This window comes from Oncorhynchus keta, unplaced genomic scaffold (assembly GCF_023373465.1).
Source record: "Oncorhynchus keta strain PuntledgeMale-10-30-2019 unplaced genomic scaffold, Oket_V2 Un_contig_1482_pilon_pilon, whole genome shotgun sequence".
Lineage (NCBI taxonomy): Eukaryota > Metazoa > Chordata > Actinopteri > Salmoniformes > Salmonidae > Oncorhynchus > Oncorhynchus keta.
In genome coordinates, this window is record NW_026278978.1 from 67,589 (window position 1) to 94,831 (window position 27,243).

The window sequence follows — 27,243 nt, forward strand, 5'->3', positions numbered from 1 at the left end:
AGTCCTGTCTGGTGTAGACACAACACAGTCCTGTCTGGTGTAGACACAACACAGTCCTGTCTGGTGGTAGACACAACACAGTCCTGTCTGGTGTAGACACAACACAGTCATGTCTGGTGTAGACACAACACAGTCCTGTCTGGTGTAGACACAACACAGTCCTGTCTGGTGTAGACACAACACAGTCCTGTCTGATGTAGACACAACACAGTCATGTCTGGTGTAGACACAACACAGTCATGTCTGGTGTAGACACAACACAGTCATGTCTGGACAACCAGGCTGCCTAAGATGGTTCACAAAACAGTCATGTCTGGTTCTCAGTCAGGGACAACACAGAAAACAATCACACACAACTCAAAAGTGAAACCAGGCTACCTAAGTATGGTTCTCAATCAGGGACAAACAGGCAACCAGGGACAAACAGGCTACCTAAGTATGGTTCTCAGTCAGGGACAACCAGGCTACCTAAGTATGGTTCTCAGTCAGGGACAACCAGGCTACCTAAGTATGGTTCTCGATCAGGGACAACGATTGACAGCTGCCTCTGATTGAGAACCATACCAGGCCAAACACAGAAATCCTAAAACATAGAAAAAGGAACATAGACAACCCACCCAACTCACGCCCTGACCATACTAAAACAAAGACATAAATAAAAGAACTAAGGTCAGAACGTGACACCAGTTCCCTCCATAATGTAGTAGATATACAATATAACAGCGTCAGCTGGCCTAAATGTCAGGGCTTTTTGAGTCCCTCTTCATTCCAACAGAAACCGATGGAGCTGACTGGTGGTTAGAGTTCGACCAATTAAGACCATGCTTATGTCTTATGTCCATGGCATGACCTTTCACCACCTGTATAGGTCCCAAATGGCACCCTATTCCCTAAATAGTGCACTGCTTTTGACCAGAGACCCATGGTGCTTTAGGGCAATCTTACAGACTGCAAATGCAAATAAAATAAATATCATACACTTATTCATGCTCTGAAAACAGATAATAACCTGGTATTCATGCTCTGAAAACAGATAATAACCTGGTCTTCATGCTCTGAAAACAGATAATAACCTGGTCTTCATGCTCTGAAAACAGATAATAACCTGGTCTTCATGCTCTGAAAACAGATAATAACCTGGTCTTCATGCTCTGAAAACAGATAATAACCTGGTCTTCATGCTCTGAAAACAGATAATAACCTGGTATTCATGCTCTGAAAACAGATAATAACCTGGTCTTCATGCTCTGAAAACAGATAATAACCTGGTATTCATGCTCTGAAAACAGATAACCTGGTCTTCATGCTCTGAAAACAGATAACCTGGTCTTCATGCTCTGAAAACAGATAATAACCTGGTATTCATGCTCTGAAAACAGATAACCTGGTCTTCATGCTCTAAAACAGTTATAACCTATCTGGTGGGCGATCATGCTCTGAAAACAGATATTTAACCTGGTCTTCATGCTCTGAAAACTTAAAAGATAAACCCATTTACATTTCATGCCCTGAAAACAGATAATAACCTATATTCATGCTCATTTGAAAACAGATAACCTGGTCTTCATGCTCAAAACAGAATAACCTATTTATTCTTTGCTAAATGAAAACAGATAACCTGGTCTTCAATGTGGGTCTGAAAACAGATAATTTGGTCTTCATGCTCTGAAAACAGCATCTCTCCTGATTGATTCATGCTCTGAAAACAGATAATAACCTGGTATTCATGCTCTGAAAACAGATAATAACCTGGTATTTATGTCCTCTGAAAACAGGGATAGCATAACCTGGATTATTTATGTCCTGTAAAACAGATAGCATCTCTCCAATTGGATTGATTTAGTTGTCCTCTACACAAAACAGCATAATAATTGATTTAGTTGTCCTCTACAAAGGAGGGACAGCATAACCTGGATTGATTCATGTCCTCTACACAAAACAGATAATAATATTGATTTAGTTGCCTGAAAAGGAGGGATAACCTGGATTGATTCATGCTCTACACAAGGAAACAGCATCTCTCCAATTAGGATTGATTCATGCTCTACACAAAACAGATCTCTCCAACCTGGATTGATTCATGCTCTGAAGGAGGGACAGCATCTCTAACCTGGATGATAGGTTGAAAACAGATAAAAACCTGGTAGCATTTAATGCATTCCTTTGATGATGAAAACACTGAGGCCCATTGTTAATAATGACTATGTACTAGGTAATAGCCTGGCACTCTCATGCTACCTGCAAAACAGATAAACAGCAACATCTAGTCATCTCTGAACAGATCAAATGGACTTTCAGTACTGGCAAAACAGATAACCTGGTCCTCATGAGTTCTGGTCTGAGTTCTGGTCTGGAGAGGCCTCATGTTCTGGTCTGAAGGCCTCAGAGTTCTAACCTGGTATTCATGCTCTGAAAACAGCAAACATGATGGGGGAAAAATGTTATGCTCTAGAAAACAGATAACTCTGAGTCTTAATTGCACTATTAAAAAGTCTAGGCACAGCATTATCTACCTATCTGGTGGGGATAAACTGTCCATCTTAGAAGAAGACAAGCTCTTAGTTGTCTGTTGTAGTTTGAATTTCAAAGGTTTGAGGGAATTGTTGAATGGCAGTTAACAAGTTGTTGTCCAAAGGGTTTGACTTCAGGTTGACACACTTCAGAGCTGACATGGCCTGCAACTCTTCCATGGGGACGTCTGTGGGAGACATGAGGAGAAGACACTTTTTTTTTTTTTGACATTTGAGAAAGAGCCAATGAATGTTCACAAGAGACTAAAAGATCAAATGGCTGGTTTGAATAAAAATATTTATTCTTTGTTTTCTAACGGATTAAACAGTCCTCGCATGTGAAGCACCAAAATGGGTAACTTCCTCCAGTGATTCTAACACCAACTAATGGATTGATTTGGTTGTCCCAATCTAATGGTATTAACTTCCTCCAGACAGCATCTAACACCAATCTAATGGATTAACTTTTAGTTGTCACCACACAAGGAGGGATTCAACATCTCTAATGGTATTAACTTCCTCCAGTGAGGGACAGCATCTAACACCAATCTAATGGTATTAACTTCCTCCAGCCGATCTAACACCAATTAATGGTATTAATTTCCAGTTGTTCTAACACCACAAGGAGGGACAGCATCTAACACCAATCTAATGGATTGATTTAGTTGTTCTAACACCACTAATGGAGGGACAGCATCTAACACCAATCTAATGGTATTAATTTAGTTGTCCTCTAACACCACTAAGGTATTAACTTCGGACAGCATCTAACACCAATTAATGGTATTATTTAGTTTCCACCTCTACAAGGAGGGACAGTCATCTAACACCAATCTAATGGATTAACTTTAGTTGTCCTAACACCAACTAAGGAGGGATCTTCCTCCAGCATCTCACCAATCTAATGGATTAACTTCCTCCAGGATTCTAACACCAATCTAATGGTATAACTTCCTCCAGATGAAAACACTGATTCTAACACCAATCTAATGGTGCATCTAACTTCCGCAAAAGTGTAAACACCAATCTAGTCATCTCTGAACTAACACCAACTCAAATGGACTTTCAGTAATGGTATTAACTTCCTCCAGCAATTCTAACAGAAGGCTAATGGTTCTGGTCTGGAGTCGATTCTAACACCAATCTAATGGAGTTCTGGTCTGGAGTCCTCAAGTTAGATAGTTCCATTACACCAATCTGATGGGGGAAAACTGTTATGAAATAGAGGTATTAACTTCCTCCAATTGAATTCTAACACCAATCTAATGGTATTAACTTCCTCAATTGTACTATGGTATTAACTTCCTCTAACACCAATCTAATGGTATTAACTTCCTCCAGCCGATTCTAACACCAATCTAATGGTATTAACTTCCTCCAATCAATTCTAACACCAAGGTGTGGATAAACTCCTCCATCTTCTAAGAAGACAAGCTCTTAGTTGTCTGTTGTAGTTTGAATTTCAGTCAAGGTTTAACACCAATCTTGTTGAATGGCAGTTAACAAGTTGTTGTCCAAAAGGGTTTGACTTCCAGGTTGACACACCAAGCTGAATGGCCTTAACTCTTCCATGGGGACGTCTGTGGGAGACAGTCAGGAGAAGACACTAATGGTATTTTTTTTTTGACATTTGAGAAAGAGCCAATGGAATGTTCTCCAGAGACTAACACCATCTAATGGCTGGTTCCTGATTCTCCAATGGTATTAACTTCTCCACTTCTCACCATCTAATGGTATTAACTTCCTCCATCGGATTTAAACTAATGGTATTAACTTCCTCCAGCCGATTCTAACACCAATCTAATGGTATTAACTTCCTCCAGTCGATTCTAACACCAATCTAATGGTATTAACTTCCTCCAGTCAATTCTAACACCAATCTAATGGTATTATCTTCCTCCAGTCGATTCTAACACCAATCTAATGGTATTAACTTCCTCCAGCCGATTCTAACACCAATCTAATGGTATTAACTTCCTCCAGTCAATTCTAACACCAATCTAATGGTATTAACTTCCTCCAGTCAATTCTAACACCAATCTAATGGTATTAACTTCCTCCAGTCGATTCTAACACCAATCTAATGGTATTAACTTCCTCCAGCCGATTCTAACACCAATCTAATGGTATTAACTTCCTCCAGCCGATTCTAACACCAATCTAATGGTATTAACTTCCTCCAGCCGATTCTAACACCAATCTAATGGTATTAACTTCCTCCAATCAATTCTAACACCAATCTAATGGTATTAACTTCCTCCAGTCAATTCTAACACCAATCTAATGGTATTAACTTCCTCCATCCAATTCTAACACCAATCTAATGGTATTAACTTCCTCCAGTCAATTCTAACACCAATCTAATGGTATTAACTTCCTCCTGTCAATTCTAACACCAATCTAATGGTATTAACTTCCTCCATCCAATTCTAACACCAATCTAATGGTATTAACTTCCTCCAGCCGATTCTAACACCAATCTAATGGTATTAACTTCCTCCAGTCAATTCTAACACCAATCTAATGGTATTAACTTCCTCCAGTCAATTCTAACACCAATCTAATGGTATTAACTTCCTCCAGCCGATTCTAACACCAATCTAATGGTATTAACTTCCTCCAGTCAATTCTAACACCAATATAATGGTATTAACTTCCTCCAGCCGATTCTAACACCAATCTAATGGTATTAACTTCCTCCATCCAATTCTAACACCAATCTAATGGTATTAACTTCCTCCAGTCAATTCTAACACCAATCTAATGGTATTAACTTCCTCCAGTCAATTCTAACACCAATCTAATGGTATTAACTTCCTCCAGCCGATTCTAACACCAATCTAATGGTATTAACTTCCTCCATCCAATTCTAACACCAATCTAATGGTATTAACTTCCTCCAGTCAATTCTAACACCAATCTAATGGTATTAACTCCCTCCTGTCAATTCTAACACCAATCTAATGGTATTAACTTCCTCCAGTCAATTCTAACACCAATCTAATGGTATTAACTTCCTCCAGTCAATTCTAACACCAATCTAATGGTATTAACTTCCTCCATCCAATTCTAACACCAATCTAATGGTATTAACTTCCTCCAGTCAATTCTAACACCAATCTAATGGTATTAACTTCCTCCATCCAATTCTAACACCAATCTAATGGTATTAACTTCCTCCAGTCAATTCTAACACCAATCTAATGGTATTAACTTCCTCCAGTCAATTCTAACACCAATCTAATGGTATTAACTTCCTCCAGTCAATTCTAACACCAATCTAATGGTATTAACTTCCTCCATCCAATTCTAACACCAATCTAATGGTATTAACTTCCTCCATCCAATTCTAACACCAATCTAATGGCATTAACTTCCTCCATCCAATTCTAACACCAATCTAATGGTATTAACTTCCTCCATCCAATTCTAACACTAATCTAATGCATTTAAATCCTCGGAAGAAGGGTAGAGAATGGGAACGCAGCACTGACTCCATCTTACCAGTGATGTCATTCCCTTCCAGGTTGATTCTTTCCAGAGACTGGATCTGCGTCAGTCTCTCGGGGAAGACAGACAACTTGTTGTTGGCCAAGTTGATGCTGGTCAGATGTTCCAGCTCCCCAACTACATCTGGCAGTTTAGTGATCACATTGCCGTGCAAGTCCAGTTCTGAAAATATATAGGAAATTATCGCTAAATCACCAGCTAACATACCTGAATATTCCTTGCACAGATTCAACACATTCAGTCAAATATTGGTGTACTAGGCTAACCTGGTCCCAGATCTGTTTGTGCTCTTGCCTATTTCCATTCTGTCATTGCCAAGCCAATGACAATTCCATAAGGTGCTGACTACTGTTAGGCTGCTATGCTGGCCCCAGGCTACTATGCTGGCCCCAGGCTACTGTTAGGCTACTATGCTGGCCACTGTTAGGCTGCCATGATGGCCACTGTTAGGCTACTATGCTGGCCCCAGGCTACTGTTAGGCTGCTATGCTGGCCCCAAGGCTACTGTTAGGCTGCTCGGCTGGCCCCAGGCTACTGTTAGGCTGCTATGCTGGCCCCAGGCTACTGTTAGGCTGCTATGCTGGCCCCAGGCTACTGTTAGGCCGCTATGCTGGCCCCAGGCTACTGTTAGGCTGCTATGCTGGCCCCAGGCTACTGTTAGGCTGCTATGCTGGCCCCAGGCTACTATTAGGCTGCTATGCTGGCCCCAAGGCTACTGTTAGGCTGCTATGGTGGCCCCAAGGCTACTGTTAGGCTGCTATGCTGGCCCCAGGCTACTGTTAGGCTGCTATGCTGGCCCCAGGCTACTGTTAGGCTGCTATGCTGGCCCCAGGCTACTGTTAGGCTGCTATGCTGGCCCCAGGCTACTGTTAGGCTGCTATGCTGGCCCCAGGCTACTGTTAGGCTGCTATGCTGGCCCCAAGGCTACTGTTAGGCTGCTATGCTGGCCCCAGGCTAGTGTTAGGCTGCTATACTGGCCCCAGGCTAGTGTTAGGCTGCTATGCTGGCCCCAGGCTACTGTTAGGCTGCTATGCTGGCCCCAGGCTAGTGTTAGGCTGCTATACTGGCCCCAGGCTACTGTTAGGCTGCTATACTGGCCCCAGGCTAGTGTTAGGCTGCTATGCTGGCCCCAGGCTACTATTAGGCTGCTATGCTGGCCCCAGGCTAGTGTTAGGCTGCTATGCTGGCCCCAGGCTACTGTTAGGCTGCTATACTGGCCCCAGGCTAGTGTTAGGCTGCTATACTGGCCCCAGGCTAGTGTTAGTGTTAGGCTGCTATACTGGCCCCAGGCTAGTGTTAGGCTGCTATACTGGCCCCAGGCTAGTGTTAGGCTGCTATACTGGCCCCAGGCTAGTGTTAGGCTGCTATACTGGCCCCAGGCTAGTGTTAGGCTGCTATACTGGCCCCAGGCTACTGTTAGGCTGCTATACTGGCCCCAGGCTACTGTTAGGCTGCTATGCAAAGATGTGTGCTACCTTAAAGATAAAGGCTTTAAAGCTATCAATCTGATAACTTGTGATAGTGTTATATAAAAGGCCCCTCCACTAAAACATGTTAAGTTAGGGGGGAGAGTACGCATGCATAGCTACCTCTCAATTGAGTGAAGGTTTTGAAAAATTTGCTTGTAACTCCCTTCATCTCATTGTCAGCCAACGTGACGATGTGTATCTTCTCTGCAACGCTGTTGAGGACCCTGAATACGCCGTCTGGGAAACTGATCAGTTTGCAGTTTGACAGATCTAAAGAAATAAAGGATAACAATTAGGAGTGGCCATGGTTACATCCCAAATGGCACCCTATTCCCTATTTAGTGCACTACTTTTGACCAGGGCCCATAGGGCTCTGTTCAAAAGTAGTGTACTACATAGGGAATAGGGTGCCATTTGGGATGCATATATGAGAAAGCATGGCTTAGAGCTGAAGAAGATTAGTATTATATTGAAAGAGGTTATTTCAAAATAAACTTTACAGTCTGTCCCGATCGTCGTAGTGAGGAGACCAAAGCGCAGCGTGATGTGAAGACATACTTTTAATGTAAGACGAAAGACCACTAAACAACCGTGACCTCTATCAACACTGAGCGCTATCAACACTGAGCGCTATCAACACTGAGCGCTGTCAACACTGAGCGCTGTCAACACTGAGCGCTGTCAACACTGAGCGCTATCAACACTGAGCGCTATCAACACTGAGCGCTGTCAACACTGAGCGCTGTCAACACTGAGCGCTGTCAACACTGAGCGCTGTCAACACGCAACATCACATAGACGATAACCCACAAAATAACCCAAGGAATATGGCTGCCTAAATATGGTTCCCAATCAGAGACAACGGTAAACAGCTGCCTCTAATTGAGAACCACTCTAGGCAACCATAGACATATAAGACCCTAGAACGTAAACAACCCCATAAACCTACAAAAACCCTGGCTGAGACAAAAACACACATACTACCCTCGTCACACCCTGACCTATCCAAAATATATGAAGAAAACAAAGAATACTCAGGTCAGGGCGTGACACAGTCATACCTTGCTCAAATCTAACGCCACTGCAACCCTCTGGTTCTTATGTCAAATATGCAATTAAGTTCTAGAACTAGTCAGGCTGAGAGGACAACATAATATCATCCTGGAAGGAGAGAGCTTTAGGTAACACATTACTGCCATCTGCTGGCCGAAAGTAGTAAGACTCAACAACCTGGATATACTTGTAGATCAGGGATCATCAACTACATTCAACTGCAGGCTGATTTCTCCTGGAGTGGATGGTCGGGGGGGCCGGAACATGATTACAAATCATTTGTAGACTGCAAATTGACTGCAAGAAGCCTAAACAGATATAATGTTTGACTAGGGTAGCCTAGTGGTTAGAGCGTTAGGCTTGTAACCGGAAGGTTGCAAGTTCAAATCCCAGAGCTGACAAGGTACAAATCTGTCGTTCTGCCCCTGAACATGCAGTTAACACACTGTTCCTAGGCAGTCATTGAAAATAAGAATTTGTTCTTAACTGACTTGCCTTGTAAAATAAATAAAACATAATCCTTACAAACCTTGCTTACATTTGTATACGATCACGTGTCTTTCTGCTATGCGTTGGAATAATTGGGGACAGATTTCTTCGATTAAAATCACTTGGAGCTGATTTACTGGTGTTTTTACAGTCTTTTATGACCGACAATGAAAATTAGACAAAAAATAATAATATACCGTACCAGTCAAAAGTTTGGACACACCTACTCCTTCAATGGTTTTTCTTTATTTGTACTATTTTCTACATTGTAGAATAATAGTTAAGACATCAAAACTATGAAATAACACATATGGAATGATGTAGTAACCAAAAAAAGTGTTAAACAAGCATTCCTCATGAAGATGGTTGAGAGAACGCCAAGAGTGTGCAAAGCTGTCATCAAGGCAAAGGTTGGCTACTTGAAGAAACTAAAATCTAAAATATATTTTGAATTTGTTTAACACTTCTTTGGTTGCTACATGATTCCATATGTGTTATTTCATAGTTTTGATGTCTTCACTATTATTCTATAATGTAGAAAATAGTTTTAAAAAAATAAAGAAAAACCCTTGAAGGAGGAGGTGTATTTTATTACTATTTTCTACATTGTAGAATAATAACGAAGACATGAATTAAATGAAAGGATTGAATGAACTTACCCAGAGTATCTTTCTCTTCCTCCACGGTTGCATTGACCCTCCGGGCAACATTGGCCACAGCCTCTGCCATTATACTAGGTCTACGAATCTCACCTGGGGTAGAGATGGGGAGAGGTCGGTGTAATACTTCACATTTTAACCAGGCATTTTCAAGTGAATTTTCTTTGGCATATTAAAATATTATTAATTCATCAGGTAAATTAACATGGTTGTTGTTTTTTCATGCAATTTGGTAATTAGCTATTTTTAACATGTTACCAGGTCATGCATACAAGATTGCTAGTTGCAATTTTGTGTCAATTAGAATGTAACAATGCATCTTGTTCAATGTCAGCCATTGCTGCAACATTGTCCTCTTCACAAAGTTCACACAAAACCACATGAATAACCTGATCACCTGCCCCACGTCAAGTTATAGGCGAGATACAACAGTTAGTTAGCTATTAAAGCGAGCTTAATTCGTAGTTATAGCTAAATTGCTAGCTTTCCAATGTAGCCTACTCATAATTCCACAAACGACGTCCGGGTGGAGATCTGTATAATATATTGTACAATAGAATCAGCATATAGTGTATGACGGGAGGTGGATCAACCTACCCTTAAACTTTAACTGTGGTTGACAGCTGAAAATGTTAGCAAGTCAGTTCAAGGCTCCGTCCAATCAAATCCATTCCTTTTCAAACAACCACCGTCAAATTTGGCGAGAGACTATTTTTAACCAAAGAGGATACACTGGGCTAAAGTCGATCGATGCACTTTTCAGATGACCTGTTCTGACATTATTGTTAAAATCTGTCACAAATACTTCAAAATGGTTTGTTTTTGTACGCAATTTGAGTTTAAAGACACTATTTTAGCCTCTTGTTGCCATCAATAGTTATATTGCTTCTACAGTACAAGCTACCGTATTGACGAGAGTCATAGGCGCACAAGGAAGTTTCAGAGAGATGACTGCGAAGGACTACAGATTTAAATTCTGCCCATGTCTTACGCAGGATTGATCTGTATAAATATCAGTCTGTAATGGGTGTTAGGTTGTATCAAGTTGTGTCATCACAGTGTAGTGTCTCAGCACTAATAGCACATATACGACTAGGTCAACTGATTGTTGAGTTATAACAGTATAAAAATGGAAGTTCAGAGTTTGACCTACCTTATGATCCTGGTTAGGACTTAGCCCGCTGTGTAATGACAGAGTTGTCCTGCCGCAGCCACTATTCTGGAAAAACCCTGATTGGTCAACTATTTTTTGCTTTGTCAATGGACGTGAAGACAATGGGCACGTATTGAAACGTACTTTCTATTCATTCAACATTAAATCAATCATGGTGAATAGGATGCCAGGTGAATGAGGCCAGAAGATGCCGTTAGTGAATGGACTTTTTTCCCCCAATTGTCCTTGTTGCACGTTCTCACCAGTTACACATGAGTTATTACCTTGTACTTAATATCCAATATAGTTCTTGAGAAGTAGGCTATTTATAGTGAGGAACAAGTATTTATATTCCTGAACTTTTGGGACATTTATTTTTGTGTATTTTTTGGTGATTTCGAGAGAAGAAGAAAAAAAAGAGATTTGGATCATTCTAAAAACTGAAATTCCATCCACCTGTATTGTTTATTTTGTGTCAGGAATTCGTTTTTCGTTGTTGTTGGTGCCCCACTTGTCAGTCTAATAATAGTGTGGTCGTTTCAGGTAAATATGCCAACAATCCAGCATGGTGCATTGCTCAACTCAGAGAATTCCAGAACCCATAGAATTAGAATGAATGAATATCCACAACAGGTCATTCTAGTGAATGTAAATATCGTGTTTTTTTTATAGACAAGAGTCATAAGCATATGTTATGGTACTAATGAATGAATATTGACAACAGGTCATTCTAGTGAATGTAAATATCGTGTTTTTTTTTTATAGACAAGAGTCATAAGCATATGTTATGGTACTAATGAATGAATATCCACAACAGGTCATTCTAGTGAATGTAAATATCATGTTTTTTTATAGACAAGAGTCATAAGCATATGTTATGGTACTAATGAATGAATAACATGACAAATACATACACATTAATCAGCTGACAAAATATTTTTACAATATGAAACATATTTATGACAAAATCATCCTAAAACAGAGAGAGCAATAAATTAACATAAATACCCAAGCTTTATTTTATTATTATTTACAATAAATATAATGTCAATGTTCCGTTACACCCAGTAGGTGTATACTATAGTATAAACAGTGCTTAAATGGTGAACAACACCATTTGCTATGACTTATAATGAAATGGCATGTCCTCTAACTGATTCCTAAAAGCAGTGAGATAAAATCAGTCCCATTCTGAGAGAAAATCCATACTGTATATATCCAGGCTTTCTAAACATACAGGATATCTACCATACTGCTTGAGTGCACATGTAACAGTATAACTTTAGACCGTCCCCTCGCCCATACCCGGGCGCGAATCAGGGACCCTCTGCACACATCAACAACTGACACCCACAGAGCATCGTTACCCATCGCTCCACAAAAGACGCAGCCCTTGCAGAGTAAGGGGAACTACTACTTCAAGGTCTCAGAGCAAGTGACTTCACCAATTGAAACGCTATTTAGCGCGCACCGCTAACTAAGCTAGCCGTTTCACACCCGTTACACACAGTCACAATAATCAAAAGAACTAACACCAAGTGTTTTCTTATTGTTTTCGACCATCTGATACAGACTCTTGGATAATAGTTCTGTCAGTGAAATTCCACTCGAATGTTTCCGGAACTCTCTGTTGCGTGTGTCCGAAGGAGACGAGTGGTAGCCTCGTCTCCATCTCAAGCGGTTGTGAGAAGACGGCCCCAGGCTTTGCTCCGGTCATTTCTTTACTGAAGGTCGGGTTCAAGCCTGTGACAGAGGCTACAGGCAGCCACATTCATCCACAACCATATCCTCGTGATGGCGAAGCAGCATTTCTCCATTCTCATAATACAGCATGCTTAGAGGACTCATCTTGGTGGGGGCGCAGCACGCCGAGGGAACCCGCTCAGGGTGGTAGTGTTTTAGGAGACTCTAGAGGGGGGAAAAAAGCATCAAGAAGCAATCTGCAAGTAAAACAACTACAAATAGGCATGAAGCATTGCTATAGTATCTAATTTTTATTTGACCTTTATTTAACCAGGCAAGTCAGTTAAGAACAAATCAAATCAGTGGGTTGACGGCCTAGGAACAGTGGGTTAACTGGTCTAGGAACAGTGGGTTAACTGGTCTAGGAACAGTGGGTTAACTGGTCTAGGAACAGTGGGTTAACTGGTCTAGGAACAGTGGGTTAACTGGTCTAGGAACAGTGGGTTAACTGGTCTAGGAACAGTGGGTTAACTGGTCTAGGAACAGCGGGTTAACTGGTCTAGGAACAGTGGGTTAACTGGTCTAGGAACAGTGGGTTAACTGGTCTAGGAACAGCAACAGTGGGTTAACTGGTCTAGGAACAGTGGGTTAACTGGTCTAGGAACAGTGGGTTAACTGGTCTAGGAACAGTGGGTTAACTGGTCTAGGAACAGTGGGTTAACTGGTCTAGGAACAGTGGGTTAACTGGTCTAGGAACAGTGGGTTAACTGGTCTAGGAACAGTGGGTTAACTGGTCTAGGAACAGTGGGTTAACTGGTCTAGGAACAGTGGGTTAACTGGTCTAGGAACAGTGGGTTAACTGGTCTAGGAACAGTGGGTTAACTGGTCTAGTGGGTTAACTGGTAGGAACAGTGGGTTAACTGGTTTAGGAACAGTGGGTTAACTGGTCTAGGAACAGTGGGTTAACTGGTCTAGGAACAGTGGGTTAACTGGTCTAGGAACAGTGGGTTAACCGCCTGTTCAGGGGCAGAACGACAGATTTGTACCTTGTCAGCTCAGGAGTTTGAACTCGCAACCTTCCGGTTACTAGTCCAACGCTCTAACCACTAGGCTACCCTTCCGCCCCAATGAGCTTTGTACCGTTAAGATACATACGAAAACAGTAAAGATACATTTGAAAACCAATATATTCTATGACACATTTTGGAAAATCCCGTAGAAACACATTGAAACGTACCTGCATGTAAGCATGATTAGTTGGGTTCAAGTCTTCTCCCAAAGGACTTGGACAGACCCCCTCACATCGATAGGCATTATACTTCTTTGGGAAGACGATCCAGGACCCCCAGCCTATCTGATTGAAGTCTACATGCATTTCAACTCTTCGACAGAGAGACGGGTCAATCTCGATGTTTCCGCTAGACACCTCTGGACCCCTCATGTCTGGCGGTTCCCTCTGGCCTGAGTGGCCCCTTTTTTCCTGTGTCTCTTCGGCCTGCGGAACTTCTTGGACTCGGTGGTGGACAGGAACTTGGACTGTTCGGCCGTGTGGAGGAGACTGGCTTTGGCCTGGGAGCCCTCCTCTGTCCCTGTATGAGAGAATACAACCAGTAAGGCTCTGTCACTCACACACTGACTCTGCCGTGTTCTAGACACAGCCAACTGGACAGGGTTCTGCCGTGTTTTAGACACAGCCAACTGGACAGGGTTCTGCCGTGTTCTAGACACAGCCAACTGGACAGGGTTCTGCCGTGTTCTAGACACAGCCAACTGGATAGGGTTCTGCCGTGTTCTAGACACAGCCAACTGGACAGGGTTCTGCCGTGTTCGAGACACAGCCAACTGGACAGGGTTCTGCCTTGTTCTAGACACAGCCAACTGGACAGGATTCTGTCGTGTTTTAGACACAGTTAACTGGACAGGGTTCTGCTGTGTTGTAGACCCAGCCAACTGGACAGGGTTCTGCTGTGTTGTAGACCCAGCCAACTGGACAGGGTTGGGGAAGTACACATCTCTCTTTGTCATGTTTGGTGATCTCCTCTTCATTGAGCTCCTGGAAATGTGTTCCTGGCCGAGCCAGTTCAACAGCGGACCAGTAAGGTTGTATACCTTCCAGTGCTGAGAGGAGTTAATCACAGAGGAGACGGAGAAATATCCCACCAGCTGGTGTTCCTGGCAGATCCCCTGTGTCTGCCTGCACGGGTAGTCGTGGTGATGGTAGATCTCCACGGTAATGTTGGAAGCCCTCGTCGCCCGGGGAAACCTGAACCTGAGCTCCGCTGCTTGGATCCGTTCGTCGGCCAATAAGGTGGTCAGGTCAAAGGTTGCAGTCCAGCGCCGGGGTCTGTGAAATAAACCTATTGGAAAAAAAAAAAACACACAAAAAAAACGATTTTTCAACATTTGTACTGACTAGTACATCTTTGAACATTATCATCGGATCTGGTCTCATGTCAACTAAGTACTTCACATATATGTCTATTAGACAAACATACATCCAAGTTATCCACCTGGACCACCATACAATGTTAAGTACTTTAAGATTAGGCCTATATAGAAATACAATCAAATATTGGTTTTTATGTCAGCCATCTTCTTCAAACCCTGTAAATGGTCTACTAAGGGTAACATAGATTACAAATAATTCATGTTCATTGTTTTTACTTATAAAAAGAGCTTTTAAGCAACCATAGAGCTAATGTGCTAACTGTTAATTTAGGAGGAATACACATGTTCTATTCAAGCCTGGACAGCAATTCAGGCAGAATATTTAGCATATTATTTCTGGTTTATATCTAAGTAGTCTGAATGAGTCATGCTTGTATTCTAAAAACAATATTGTTTTAATATTTTTTTAAAGAAATACAATTTTAGATCTAGGCAAAGCATGTTTGCAAATAGAAATTCCAACCGTGTTTTTCAATGTAACTAGGCAACTAGTTTGTGGATGAATCTACCATCGGCTGGGGTCAACATCGACATGTGTGAATTAGGACATGAATTGTGATGCAAAGAAGAACAAGACATTGGAGGTGTGGTACATAATTCATCAAGAAGATTAAAGACTATTGTACTATTGTCCAAATGTAATGTGTTGTTGCTATTCGTCGTCTATTTGTTGATTATAGGTACACTGTACCAAAACATCTACATTCCTCTATGGGTCTGTTTTGCTCTGGGGAAATAAAACTGAAGATTAAGGATAACACAACGATAACGACAGGAGGACGAGGCGAGGACTAAATCCACTCAGAGTAAACACCGGATCGAAACCAATCATGTAACACGTCCTTAGCTCGGCTTCCGCATATCCTCCGTTCAAACAAATAGGTAACAACTATGACACCTAGCAGTGATGTTAAATTAGATTTAGTGGTGTTGCGAGCGGAGCGGTCCGTGGAACATATATAGGCTAGATGTAGTTATTAAAATCCCGCTCTGGCCAGAGATGTAGTTCTATGTCATCACTCTAATCTAATCAAGTGAAGTGTGAAAAGAACTGAGGGGATTTGTTGATTTGAGTTAACAACAGATTTGAATAGGCATGTCTGGCAACATTTCTAATCAACATCTCCCATTTAAAGAAAAAAAAGAGGTTTGCTTTGAGAATTAGGCTTGAAAACCTGCCTTTTCACACGCTGATCCATGTACGGTTATTCAGGCCGACAAAATGAATGTGGATTGGAGCGCTTTGAGATCGTCTGGCGAAGAGATTTGACAGCCACTGTGGTGCGCAAACATAGCAAGAAAATGATCTCTTAACTTTTTTTGAAGAATAAAAATAATTCAAGCAAAAAATAGCGCAAAACAACATTTAATTTACTGGGCATAGAGGAGGCTAGGCAATAGGCCATAAACTATTATAAAATGCCCTAAACAGGATATTTATTATTGTTTTCTCCTGTGTTAAACTAAATTCGGGCAGTATAGGCTAGATGTCAAGAATGTAGCGTATATGCCCTACTAAACGAATGAATAAATATGCCTATAGGCTAATATACTTTAAAAATATATATATAATCTTACTTTTTGCCATCACACTCTTGACTGTGTCTGCTTGTTTTGCGATGGCCTTCTCCATTACGTCGGTAGGCCGAGTGAGATTTGACTTGAAATTCCGGTAAAGGTGCATCATATACTTCGGTGCCAGGTGATGGAATCCAGGTGGACGGTAGTCTATAGCAAAGCGTCGTGATGTTCCGTGATAAACTCCATCTCTAGATTTGTGAATTCCTTGAGTCAGCAGTATGAGCAGAGAGGCATGTAGCGCTACACCTAGAACGCCTAATGAACGCATGCTGGTCAAATTGGATGACAGATTCCTCTGTGGGTTGAGATAAACTTGGCTTTTATACCCCTCCCGCACCACGCATATTTAACAAGTAGCCGCGAACATTAAAGGAAATGGACATGCGTCTTCAAGGCTTGTGGCAAGGCAGGTCATCATCCATTGACTTGTTAATGAGATGCCCAAGCCAATGACTGGATGAAGTGTGTTTAGAACGACCAGTGAGCGAAAGTTCCCTATAGCACTTTTCTCATCAATAGATCTTTCAAACGTCACTTTGTTTGTTAGCCTTCATCTACGTTCACTTTCCGTATGAAATAGATTCATTCCAATCGATCAGTTAGGCTATAGATTAGGGTTAATGGTTTTAGTTTGATAAACCTATACATTCTGCTTTCTGTAACGAAGAGCAAGCTGGTTATGACGATAGATTACTATTCTATGGACATAAGTATATAGTCTTTCTTACATAAGTTTCTAAAATGGGGGCCGTATCCACAAAGCATATCAGAGGTATGAGTTCTGATATAGAATCTGTCTATATAATCTTATTCATTATGATTTAAAAGGAAAAACAGGTCATTCCTCTTTCTCTTCAGTTTAGGCATGTAGACTTTTAATAGGCTCGAGGGGCAATGTTATTGTAAAATCATTAATAGCATGATATTAATAGGCCTGTGTGGGCAAATACAATTCCATGTTTTCAGAGATGTGCTGTATTTTTTGTGTTTTATTATAGACTATTATAAATATTGCGCTCTGCGTGAAAAGAACAGTGGATTGAACGCTCAATGGACAAAAAAACATTCCTCTTAGTGCGCATGCCCAGACCCTGCTTTTATTCAGATAGTGGAAATCCTTTGCTCAGAAAATCTGCGAGAAAGGACCGTATAGGTAGAGAAATACGTGGAAGAAACTATCCCTGAAATAAAACACAAACCGCTGCTTTACATCACTTTTCCTACGTTTATTGAAACATCCGACTAATGTGTGATTTTTGGAGCATACACGGTTCTTCCGAGTGAAATGGTGAGTACATGTTACCGTCCTGTCTCATTTCCCGTGTCCACGCGCACATTGGTAGGCTAAAACTGTAAAACATCGGTATTCCGAGTTTGTGTTTATGTGGATATGTTAGCCAAATCTGAAGTGTGTGTGCTGATGTCGGTACGCGCGGCCAGTGCATGACCACGTTGCAACATTGCATCAAACAAAATCAAATGTGGTATAAAGTTGAAGTTTGTGGCATGTGGTTGGCTTGGCCGCCCTCCATGCCTCCTCCAGTCTCCATCGATAGGCTATTGTATGTCGACCCAGTCATGTTTGATGTAGCACTGAAATTGTTTAAATTGTTCCAGTAAACTTGTTTGAAGTGCCAATCCATCATTCATTGCCCATTGCGGCTGGGGGGTGGAATTCATGTGATACAGATGGGGCCGATGTTCATTGGCTAATAGGTGTGTAATATTCAAATGATAACTCTTCGGTCGACTAAATGATTATTGGCGCTTTTACACTTTCAGTAGACCTGTTCAGGTGTTTAACACCTCTTAGGTCCGTTACTGTGCTACAAATACAACAGTTCAGTATTTTGCGATTTGTTAGTTAGACTAAGTTTGTGTAAATAGAGCAGGTGATTTGGACGGCAATTTAAATGTCCTTTTCGTTTGATGTCCTTCTACCCCCCCCATTTAAACCTAATAGAGTGATTTGCCAAGCTCTCGAATTAGGCAGGTCAAATAAAGCAAGATCTGCATTACTGCGTTACTCTGCATTGACACAGAACCTAGGCGCTACATTTTTTAAATCTCGTCAAACTCAAGATAAAAAGTGATTATGAAGATCAATCAAGCCATTACAACATATCGATACTGTTTTTGATACCGCGCTGCTCCTCCCCTTCCTTTAATCAATAAATAAAGGAGCCACATAGAGAGAAATAGAAATGGCGTCTTTCTGTAGGCACTAACTCCGCCATGGTTCTTTGGACAAAGCCTATGGGGGAAATTAATGGCGTTTTTGGCCGAAAATAAGGTCTGGTAAAAACACAGGCTTAGAGGATCTCATACTTTTATTTAAAATGAGATCATCTTCATCAGCTAACGTCACTTTTAGTGAATTTTGAAAAATGTGTCATTTATTTAAAAATAAATAAATTAAAATGTCATGTTTAAGTGACTGATTATCTCATAGAACAAAACGTATTAAATCTCCTAAACCTTTGTTAACCTCAGAACTTAATTTCAGCGTTTTATTCCAAAAACCTTTTTCTTTCCTCATAAAAATGTTTCCCTTGGGGATGGCTGAACGAACCAGACGTAATTAATTTCCCGGGTTTTAGGACTACAAGCTGTCGACCTCTATTGACCAGACAAAACAAAATGCAAGCCAAGTTGGACTTGACCAACTCCTATTGGGCTCTTGTTGGTTAATCAAGAGACTGTTCCCCAGGCTTCCTCCCTGACGGAGCCCTATTCCCAATACACTGAGTGTACAGAACATTAGGAACACCTACACTTTCCATGACAGACTGACCAGGTGAATCCAGGTGAAAGATATGATCCCTTATTGATGTCACCTGTTATATCCACTTCAAACAATGTAGATGAAGGAGGAGGAGACAGGTTAAAGAAGGATTTTTAAGCCTTGAGAATATTGTGTGTGTGTGACATTCAGAGAATGAATGGGCAAGATGAAAACATTTTTAAGAGCCTTTGAACGGAGTATGGTAGTAGGTGCCAGGCACACCGGTTTGGGTCAAGAACTGCAACGCTGCTTAGTTTTTCACGCTCAACAGTTTCCTGTGTGTATCAAGAATGGTTTACCACCCAAAGGACAACCAGCCAACTTCACACAACTGTGGGAAGCATTGGAGTCAACGTTGGCCAGCATCCCTGTGGATGCCCCAACGAATTGAGGCTGTTCTGAGGGGAAAAGGGGTGCGACTCAAAATTAGGAAGGTGTTCCTAATGTTTTGTAAACTCTGTGTGTGTGTGTGTGTGTGTGTGTGTGTGTGTATATAGTGCACTGTGCACTACTTTTGATCAGAGCCCTGGTCAAAAGTATTCTATGTTCTTGGGGACCTTCAATGCTGCAGAAATGTTTTGGTACCCTTCCCCCAGATCGGTGCCTCGACACAATCATGTCTCGGTGCTCTGCGGACAATTCCTTCAACCTCATGGCTTGGTTTTTGACTGACATGCAACTTTCATACCTTTTTATATATACAGGTGTGTGCCTTTTCAAATCATGTCCAATCAATTGAATTTACCACAGGTGGACTCCAATTAAGTTGTAGAAATCAATGGAAACAGAATGCACCCAAGCTCAATTTTGAGTCTCATAGCAAAGGGTCTGAATATTTATGTAAGTAAGATATTTCTGTTTTTTTATGTTTTATAAATTTGCAAAAATGTCTAAACCTGTTTTTGCTTTGTAATTATGGGGTATTGTGTGTAGGTAGATAAAAAAAGAAGAAACTAAATCAATTTTAGAATAATGCTGTAACGTAACAGTGTAGGAAAAGTCAAGGGGTCTGAATACTTTCCAAATGCACTGTATATAGACAGGTTGTGTCTGTGTTTGAATGAAGTAAACTACATATTCACAGCTTGTCTGATGCTTTAAGCACACTGTTTGATTAAATAATAGACACACAAATGACTGAAGAGCCCGATGGTCACACTGTGTTAAAAAAATGACAGCGAGTGCCTGTGACTGGCGCACGTTGTCTCGCTCTCCTCCCTGACTGTTTAGTGACTGTTTAGTGACTGTTTAGTGACTGTTTAGTGACTGGTCACACTGTGTGTGACTTATATAAAGCCTTTATTACAGCAGACTGAAAACAGTTGAATGCATTCGTGTATTGTGGTTTAATTAATTGTTTAAGCTAATTATTCAAAGCTCCCTTTTTGTTATTTAATCAGTGACCCCCAGTGACACAAACACAAAAAAATGCTTGATTGTGTGATGGCATGAACAAATGAATGATTGGTACAGTAGCCTATATGTTAAAATATATGCCTAAGTAAGTTACAGTGTTCAGACTAAACAGGACACGCTCTTAGGCCTACAGCTCGATGGTGGTTATACAAGGCTGCTATACAAAGGCTACTAATGATAATGACGTTACTTATTATAATAATGACCATAATAGTAATAATAACAATAAGAAGGAGATGGGGCGACAGGTAGCCTAGTGGTTAGAGTGTAGAGGCGGCAGGTAGCCTAGTGGTTAGAGTGTAGAGGCGGCAGGTAGCCTAGTGGTTAGAGTGTAGAGGCGGCAGGTAGCCTAGTGGTTAGAGCGTTGGACTAGTAACCAAAAGGTTGCAGGATCGAATCCCCCAAACTGACAAGGTAAAAATCTGTCATTCTGCCCCTGAACAAGGCAGTGACTGTTAAATAATAATAAATAAAATAAAAAATAACAGGTGCTGTTTGATTACAATATTATTTGTCTGCTTGTTTGGAAGTGTAAACAACACTAAATACATTCAGAGACAGGCCTCTATAATGGATCAGTCCACTGAGACAGGCCTCTATAATGGATCAGTCCACTGAGACAGGCCTCTATAATGGATCAGTCCACTGAGACAGGCCTCTATAATGGATCAGTCCACTGAGACAGGCCTCTATAATGGATCAGTCCACTGAGACAGGTCTCTATAATGGATCAGTCCACTGAGACAGGTCTCTATAATGGATCAGTCCACTGAGACAGGCCTCTATAATGGATCAGTCCACTGAGACAGGCCTCTATAATGGATCAGTCCACTGAGACAGGCCTCTATAATGGATCAGTCCACTGAGACAGGTCTCTATAATGGATCAGTCCACTGAGACAGGTCTCTATAATGGATCAGTCCACTGAGACAGGCCTCTATAATGGATCAGTCCACTGAGACAGGTCTCTATAATGGATCAGTCCACTGAGACAGGCCTCTATAATGGATCAGTCCACTGAGACAGGCCTCTATAATGGATCAGTCCACTGAGACAGGCCTCTATAATGGATCAGTCCACTGAGACAGGCCTCTATAATGGATCAGTCCACTGAGACAGGCCTCTATAATGGATCAGTCCACTGAGACAGGCCTCTATAATGGATCAGTCCACTGAGACAGGCCTCTATAATGGATCAGTCCACTGAGACAGGCCTCTATAATGGATCAGTCCACTGAGACAGGCCTCTATAATGGATCAGTCCACTGAGACAGGCCTCTATAATGGATCAGTCCACTGAGACAGACCTCTACAATGGATCAGTCCACTGAGACAGGCCTCTATAATGGATCAGTCCACTGAGACAGGTCTCTTTAATGGATCAGTCCACTGAGACAGGCCTCTATAATGGATCAGTCCACTGAGACAGGCCTCTATAATGGATCAGTCCACTGAGACAGGCCTCTATAATGGATCAGTCCACTGAGACAGGCCTCTATAATGGATCAGTCCACTGAGACAGGCCTCTATAATGGATCAGTCCACTGAGACAGGCCTCTATAATGGATCAGTCCACTGAGACAGGCCTCTATAATGGATCAGTCCACTGAGACAGGCCTCTATAATGGATCAGTCCACTGAGACAGGCCTCTATAATGGATCAGTCCACTGAGACAGGCCTCTATAATGGATCAGTCCACTGAGACAGGCCTCTATAATGGATCAGTCCACTGAGACAGGCCTCTATAATGGATCAGTCCACTGAGACAGGCCTCTATAATGGATCAGTCCACTGAGACAGGCCTCTATAATGGATCAGTCCACTGAGACAGGCCTCTATAATGGATCAGTCCACTGAGACAGGCCTCTATAATGGATCAGTCCACTGAGACAGGCCTCTATAATGGATCAGTCCACTGAGACAGACCTCTATAATGGATCAGTCCACTGAGACAGGCCTCTATAATGGATCAGTCCACTGAGACAGGCCTCTATAATGGATCAGTCCACTGAGACAGGCCTCTATAATGGATCAGTCCACTGAGACAGGCCTCTATAATGGATCAGTCCACTGAGACAGGCCTCTATAATGGATCAGTCCACTGAGACAGGTCTCTTTAATGGATCAGTCCACTGAGACAGGCCTCTATAATGGATCAGTCCACTGAGACAGGCCTCTATAATGGATCAGTCCACTGAGACAGACCTCTACAATGGATCAGTCCACTGAGACAGGCCTCTATAATGGATCAGTCCACTGAGACAGGTCTCTTTAATGGATCAGTCCACTGAGACAGGCCTCTATAATGAATCAGTCCACGGAGACAGGCCTCTATAATGGATCAGTCCACTGAGACAGGCCTCTATAATGGATCAGTCCACTGAGACATGTGTTTTATGCGCCATACGCATTTATTTTCTTTAAATGCGACTAAATGCTCGACTAAAGGAATCTCGTTCGACCAAACAATCGACCGGTCGACTAAATGGGGTCAACCCTAATGTCTCTACTTATTTAGTTACCATTCCTCAGCCATTCTGGAATAATGTTTTTTTGTCCAAGCCAAGGTCGTGCAATGGTTATTTCTGCCACTGGGTGGCGCAACATTAGCTTTGAGTGGATGACCAGAGTGTTTTTTAAAATGTTCTAACCTACACTATCTGACATACTTACAACATATATTTCCAACTTCTTTGTCTCAGGGGACATTACACTAGAGACATCCTGCCAGTTTGTTCTGGCTCGCCCGCCCTCTCTATTCTCTTTTCTTTTCTTCCTGTTTCTATTCTCAGCATATTGTCTGTCCCCCATCTATTCCAGAGCAGCTCTGCTCTATTCTCAACATATTGTCTGTCCCCCATCTATTCCAGAGCAGCTCTGCTCTATTCTCAGCATATTGTCTGTCCCCCATCTATTCCAGAGCAGCTCTGCTCTATTCTCAACATATTGTCTGTCCCCCATCTATTCCAGAGCAGCTCTGCTCTATTCTCAACATATTGTCTGTCCCCCATCTATTCCAGAGCAGCTCTGCTCTATTCTCTCCGAATAAATCAAACACTGTGTTAAGTGTATTGATCTTCTGCTCTACTTTGAGGCTGTGAAGAGGAACCTTGTTCTCTGTCAGCCTTCTTCTCCCTGTCTGGAACTCTTTTATTTACATTCTTGTCTGGAGAAGGGGTCTTTGCATAGTTCTGTCTAAGGTTGTAGACAGAGTACACTATAAACACAGGTGTCAGTACAGTGCCACTGGGGAGAATGAACTGAGAGTCCCTGTGTGGAAAAGGAAGGAGAGATGGAAGGAAGGATTCATTGTGTTAAATTATAGAAGGATGTTGGATATGGGTAAGGGTTAGAAGGATGTTGGATATGGGTTAGAAGGATGTTGGATATGGGTTAGAAGGATGTTGGATATGGGTAAGGGTTAGAAGGATGTTGGATATGGGTTAGAAGGATGTTGGATATGGGTAAGGGTTAGAAGGATGTTGGATATGGGTTAGAAGGATGTTGGATATGGGTTAGAAGGATGTTGGATATGGGTTAGGGTTAGAAGGATTGTTGGATGTTATTGAGCAGTTAGGGTTAGAAGGATGTTGGATATGGGAAGATGTTGGTTAGAAGGATGTTGGATATGGGTAAGGGTTAGAAGGATGTTGGATATGGGTTAGAAGGATGTTGGATATGGGTTAGAAGGATGTTGGATATGGGTTAGAAGGATGTTGGATATGGGTACTTTGAGGCTGTGAAGAAGGATGTTGGATATGGGTTAGAAGGATGTTGGATATGGGTTAGAAGGATGTTGGATATGGGTAAGGGTTAGAAGGATGTTGGATATAAACACAGGGTTAGAAGGATGTTGGATATGGGTAAGGGTTAGGAAGGATGTTGGATATGGGTAAGGGTTAGAAGGATGTTGGATATGGGTATGGGTTAGAAGGATGTTGGATATGGGTTAGGGTTAGAAGGATGTTGGATATGGGTAAGGGTTAGAAGGATGTTGGATATGGGTAAGGGTTAGAAGGATGTTGGATATGGGTTAGAAGGATGTTGGATATGGGTTAGAAGGATGTTGGATATGGGTTAGAAGGATGTTGGATATGGGTAAGGGTTAGAAGGATGTTGGATATGGGTTAGAAGGATGTTGGATATGGGTTAGAAGGATGTTGGATATGGGTAAGGGTTAGAAGGATGTTGGATATGGGTAAGGGTTAGAAGGATGTTGGATATGGGTTAGGGTTAGAATGTTGGATATGGGTTAGGGTTAGAATGTTGGATATGTGTTAGTGTTAGGATGTTGGATATGGGTAAGGGTTAGAAGGATGTTGGATATGGGTTAGGGTTAGAAGGATGTTGGATATGGGTAAGGGTTAGAAGGATGTTGGATATGGGTTAGGGTTAGAAGGATGTTGGATATGGGTTAGAAGGATGTTGGATATGGGTAAGGGTTAGAAGGATGTTGGATATGGGTAAGGGTTAGAAGGATGTTGGATATGGGTAAGGGTTAGAAGGATGTTGGATATGGGTTAGGGTTAGAGGATGTTGGATATGGGTTAGGGTTAGAAGGATGTTGGATATGGGTTAGGGTTAGAAGGATGTTGGATATGGGTTAGGGTTAGAAGGATGTTGGATATGGGTTAGGGTTAGAAGGATGTTGGATATGGGTTAGGGTTAGAAGGATGTTGGATATGGGTTAGGGTTAGAAGGATGTTGGATATGGGTTAGGGTTAGAAGGATGTTGGATATGGGTTAGGGTTAGAAGGATGTTGGATATGGGTTAGGGTTAGAAGAATGTTGGATATGGGTAAGGGTAAGAAGGATATTGGCCAGGGCAGGATGCTGGGAACTTGGGACATAGATAGAGGACATTACCCTGATCCTTCTGGTTCTGACTGGTACAACAGCTTCGTGGAGAGAGTGCTGCTCTGTCCCGTCGTGGAACATGAGCTGTGACGGTTCTCTCACTTCTGCTCTGCTCCTTTTCCTCTTCTGTAGAGAGATGAATATCGGAGGCAGGACAGCCTTGGTTTGACATGTTGGCCTCAGTGTACCGAGTCCACTTTCCATGAGAGCTGCAGAGCTTAATGACGACAGTCATTGTAATTACTGAAGGACTGTGTAACAACATGCTAATTAAGGTGGTTAATGTAATGACAGTGTTACTACACACGAGGGCAGGGCGGTTAATGACTTACTACACACTAGGGCAGGGTGGTTAATGACAGTGTTACTACACACTAGGGCAGGGTGGTTAATGACTTACTACACACTAGGGCAGGGCGGTTAATGACAGTGTTACTACACACTAGGGCAGGGTGGTTAATGACTTACTACACACTAGGGCAGGGCGGTTAATGGCAGTGTTACTACACACTAGGGCAGGGTGGTTAATGACTTACTACACACTAGGGCAGGGTGGTTAATGACAGTGTTACTACACACTAGGTCAGGGTGGTTAATGACAGTGTTACTACACACTAGGGCAGGGTGGTTAATGACTTACTACACACTAGGGCAGGGTGGTTAATGACAGTGTTACGACACACTAGGGCAGGGTGGTTAATGACTTACTACACACTAGGGCAGGGTGGTTAATGACAGTGTTACTACACACTAGTGCAGGGTGGTTAATGACTTACTACACACTAGGGCAGGGCGGTTAATGACAGTGTTACTACACACTAGGGCAGGGCGGTTAATGGCAGTGTTACTACACACTAGGGCAGGGTGGTTAATGACTTACTACACACTAGGGCAGGGTGGTTAATGACTTACTACACACTAGGGCAGGGTGGTTAATGACAGTGTTACTACACACTAGGTCAGGGTGGTTAATGACAGTGTTACTACACACTAGGGCAGGGTGGTTAATGACTTACTACACACTAGGGCAGGGTGGTTAATGACAGTGTTACTACACACTAGGGCAGGGTGGTTAATGACAGTGTTACTACACACTAGGGCAGGGCGGTTAATGACTGTTACTACACACTAGGGCAGGGTGGTTAATGACTTACTACACACTAGGGCAGGGTGGTTAATGACAGTGTTACTACACACTAGGGCAGGGTGGTTAATGACTTACTACACACTAGGGCAGGGTGGTTAATGACTTACTACACACTAGGGCAGGGTGGTTAATGATTTACTACACACTAGGGCAGGGTGGTTAATGACTTACTACACACTAGGGCAGGGTGGTTAATGACAGTGTTACTACACACTAGGGCAGGGTGGTTAATGACTTACTACACACTAGGGCAGGGTGGTTAATGACTTACTACACACTAGGGCAGGGTGGTTAATGACTTACTACACACTAGGGCAGGGTGGTTAATGACTTACTACACACTAGGGCAGGGTGGTTAATGACTTACTACACACTAGGGCAGGGTGGTTAATGACAGTGTTACTACACACTAGGGCAGGGTGGTTAATGACAGTGTTACTACACACTAGGGCAGGGTGGTTAATGACTTACTACACACTAGG

General features: G+C 42.1%; 1 protein-coding gene, 1 long non-coding RNA gene and 1 pseudogene across 6 annotated transcripts; all 3 read right to left on the minus strand.

The window, feature by feature from the left end:
• Positions 1-330: 330 nt before the first annotated feature.
• LOC127918782 (uncharacterized) lies at positions 331-2,417 on the minus strand. The gene is made up of 4 exons (XR_008100788.1): positions 2,396-2,417; positions 1,718-1,749; positions 433-1,384; positions 331-378 (listed from the first exon to the last, which is right to left on the minus strand). It is a non-coding gene; the product is annotated as an uncharacterized LOC127918782 (long non-coding RNA).
• On the minus strand, positions 2,416-10,890 carry lrrc20 (leucine rich repeat containing 20). Of its 5 annotated transcripts, none has more exons than XM_052502002.1 (5): positions 10,192-10,250; positions 9,691-9,783; positions 7,610-7,759; positions 6,015-6,182; positions 2,416-2,698 (listed from the first exon to the last, which is right to left on the minus strand). In XM_052502002.1, exons 1-5 carry the CDS (start codon positions 10,193-10,195, stop codon positions 2,559-2,561), a joined length of 555 nt encoding a protein of 184 aa, XP_052357962.1. In that variant the 5' UTR covers positions 10,196-10,250; the 3' UTR covers positions 2,416-2,558. The 5 variants fall into 5 exon arrangements, with proteins under 5 accessions (XP_052357962.1, XP_052357965.1, XP_052357963.1 ...); XM_052502005.1 differs by lacking the exon at positions 10,192-10,250 and adding an exon at positions 10,844-10,890 and having other exon boundaries at positions 2,520-2,698; XM_052502003.1 differs by lacking the exon at positions 10,192-10,250 and adding an exon at positions 10,288-10,606 and having other exon boundaries at positions 2,520-2,698.
• A 944-nt stretch (positions 10,891-11,834) lies between these two features.
• Positions 11,835-16,862, minus strand: LOC127918783 (nodal homolog; annotated as a pseudogene).
• Positions 16,863-27,243: the final 10,381 nt, after the last annotated feature.

Coding starts and splice junctions, on each gene's coding strand:
- lrrc20 (XM_052502002.1), bottom strand. Junction 7,760..9,690: donor GGAAGAGAAAGATACTCTGG/GTAAGTTCATTC, acceptor TTATTTCTTTAG/ATCTGTCAAACTGCAAACTG. Junction 6,183..7,609: donor AACCTTCACTCAATTGAGAG/GTAGCTATGCAT, acceptor ATATATTTTCAG/AACTGGACTTGCACGGCAAT.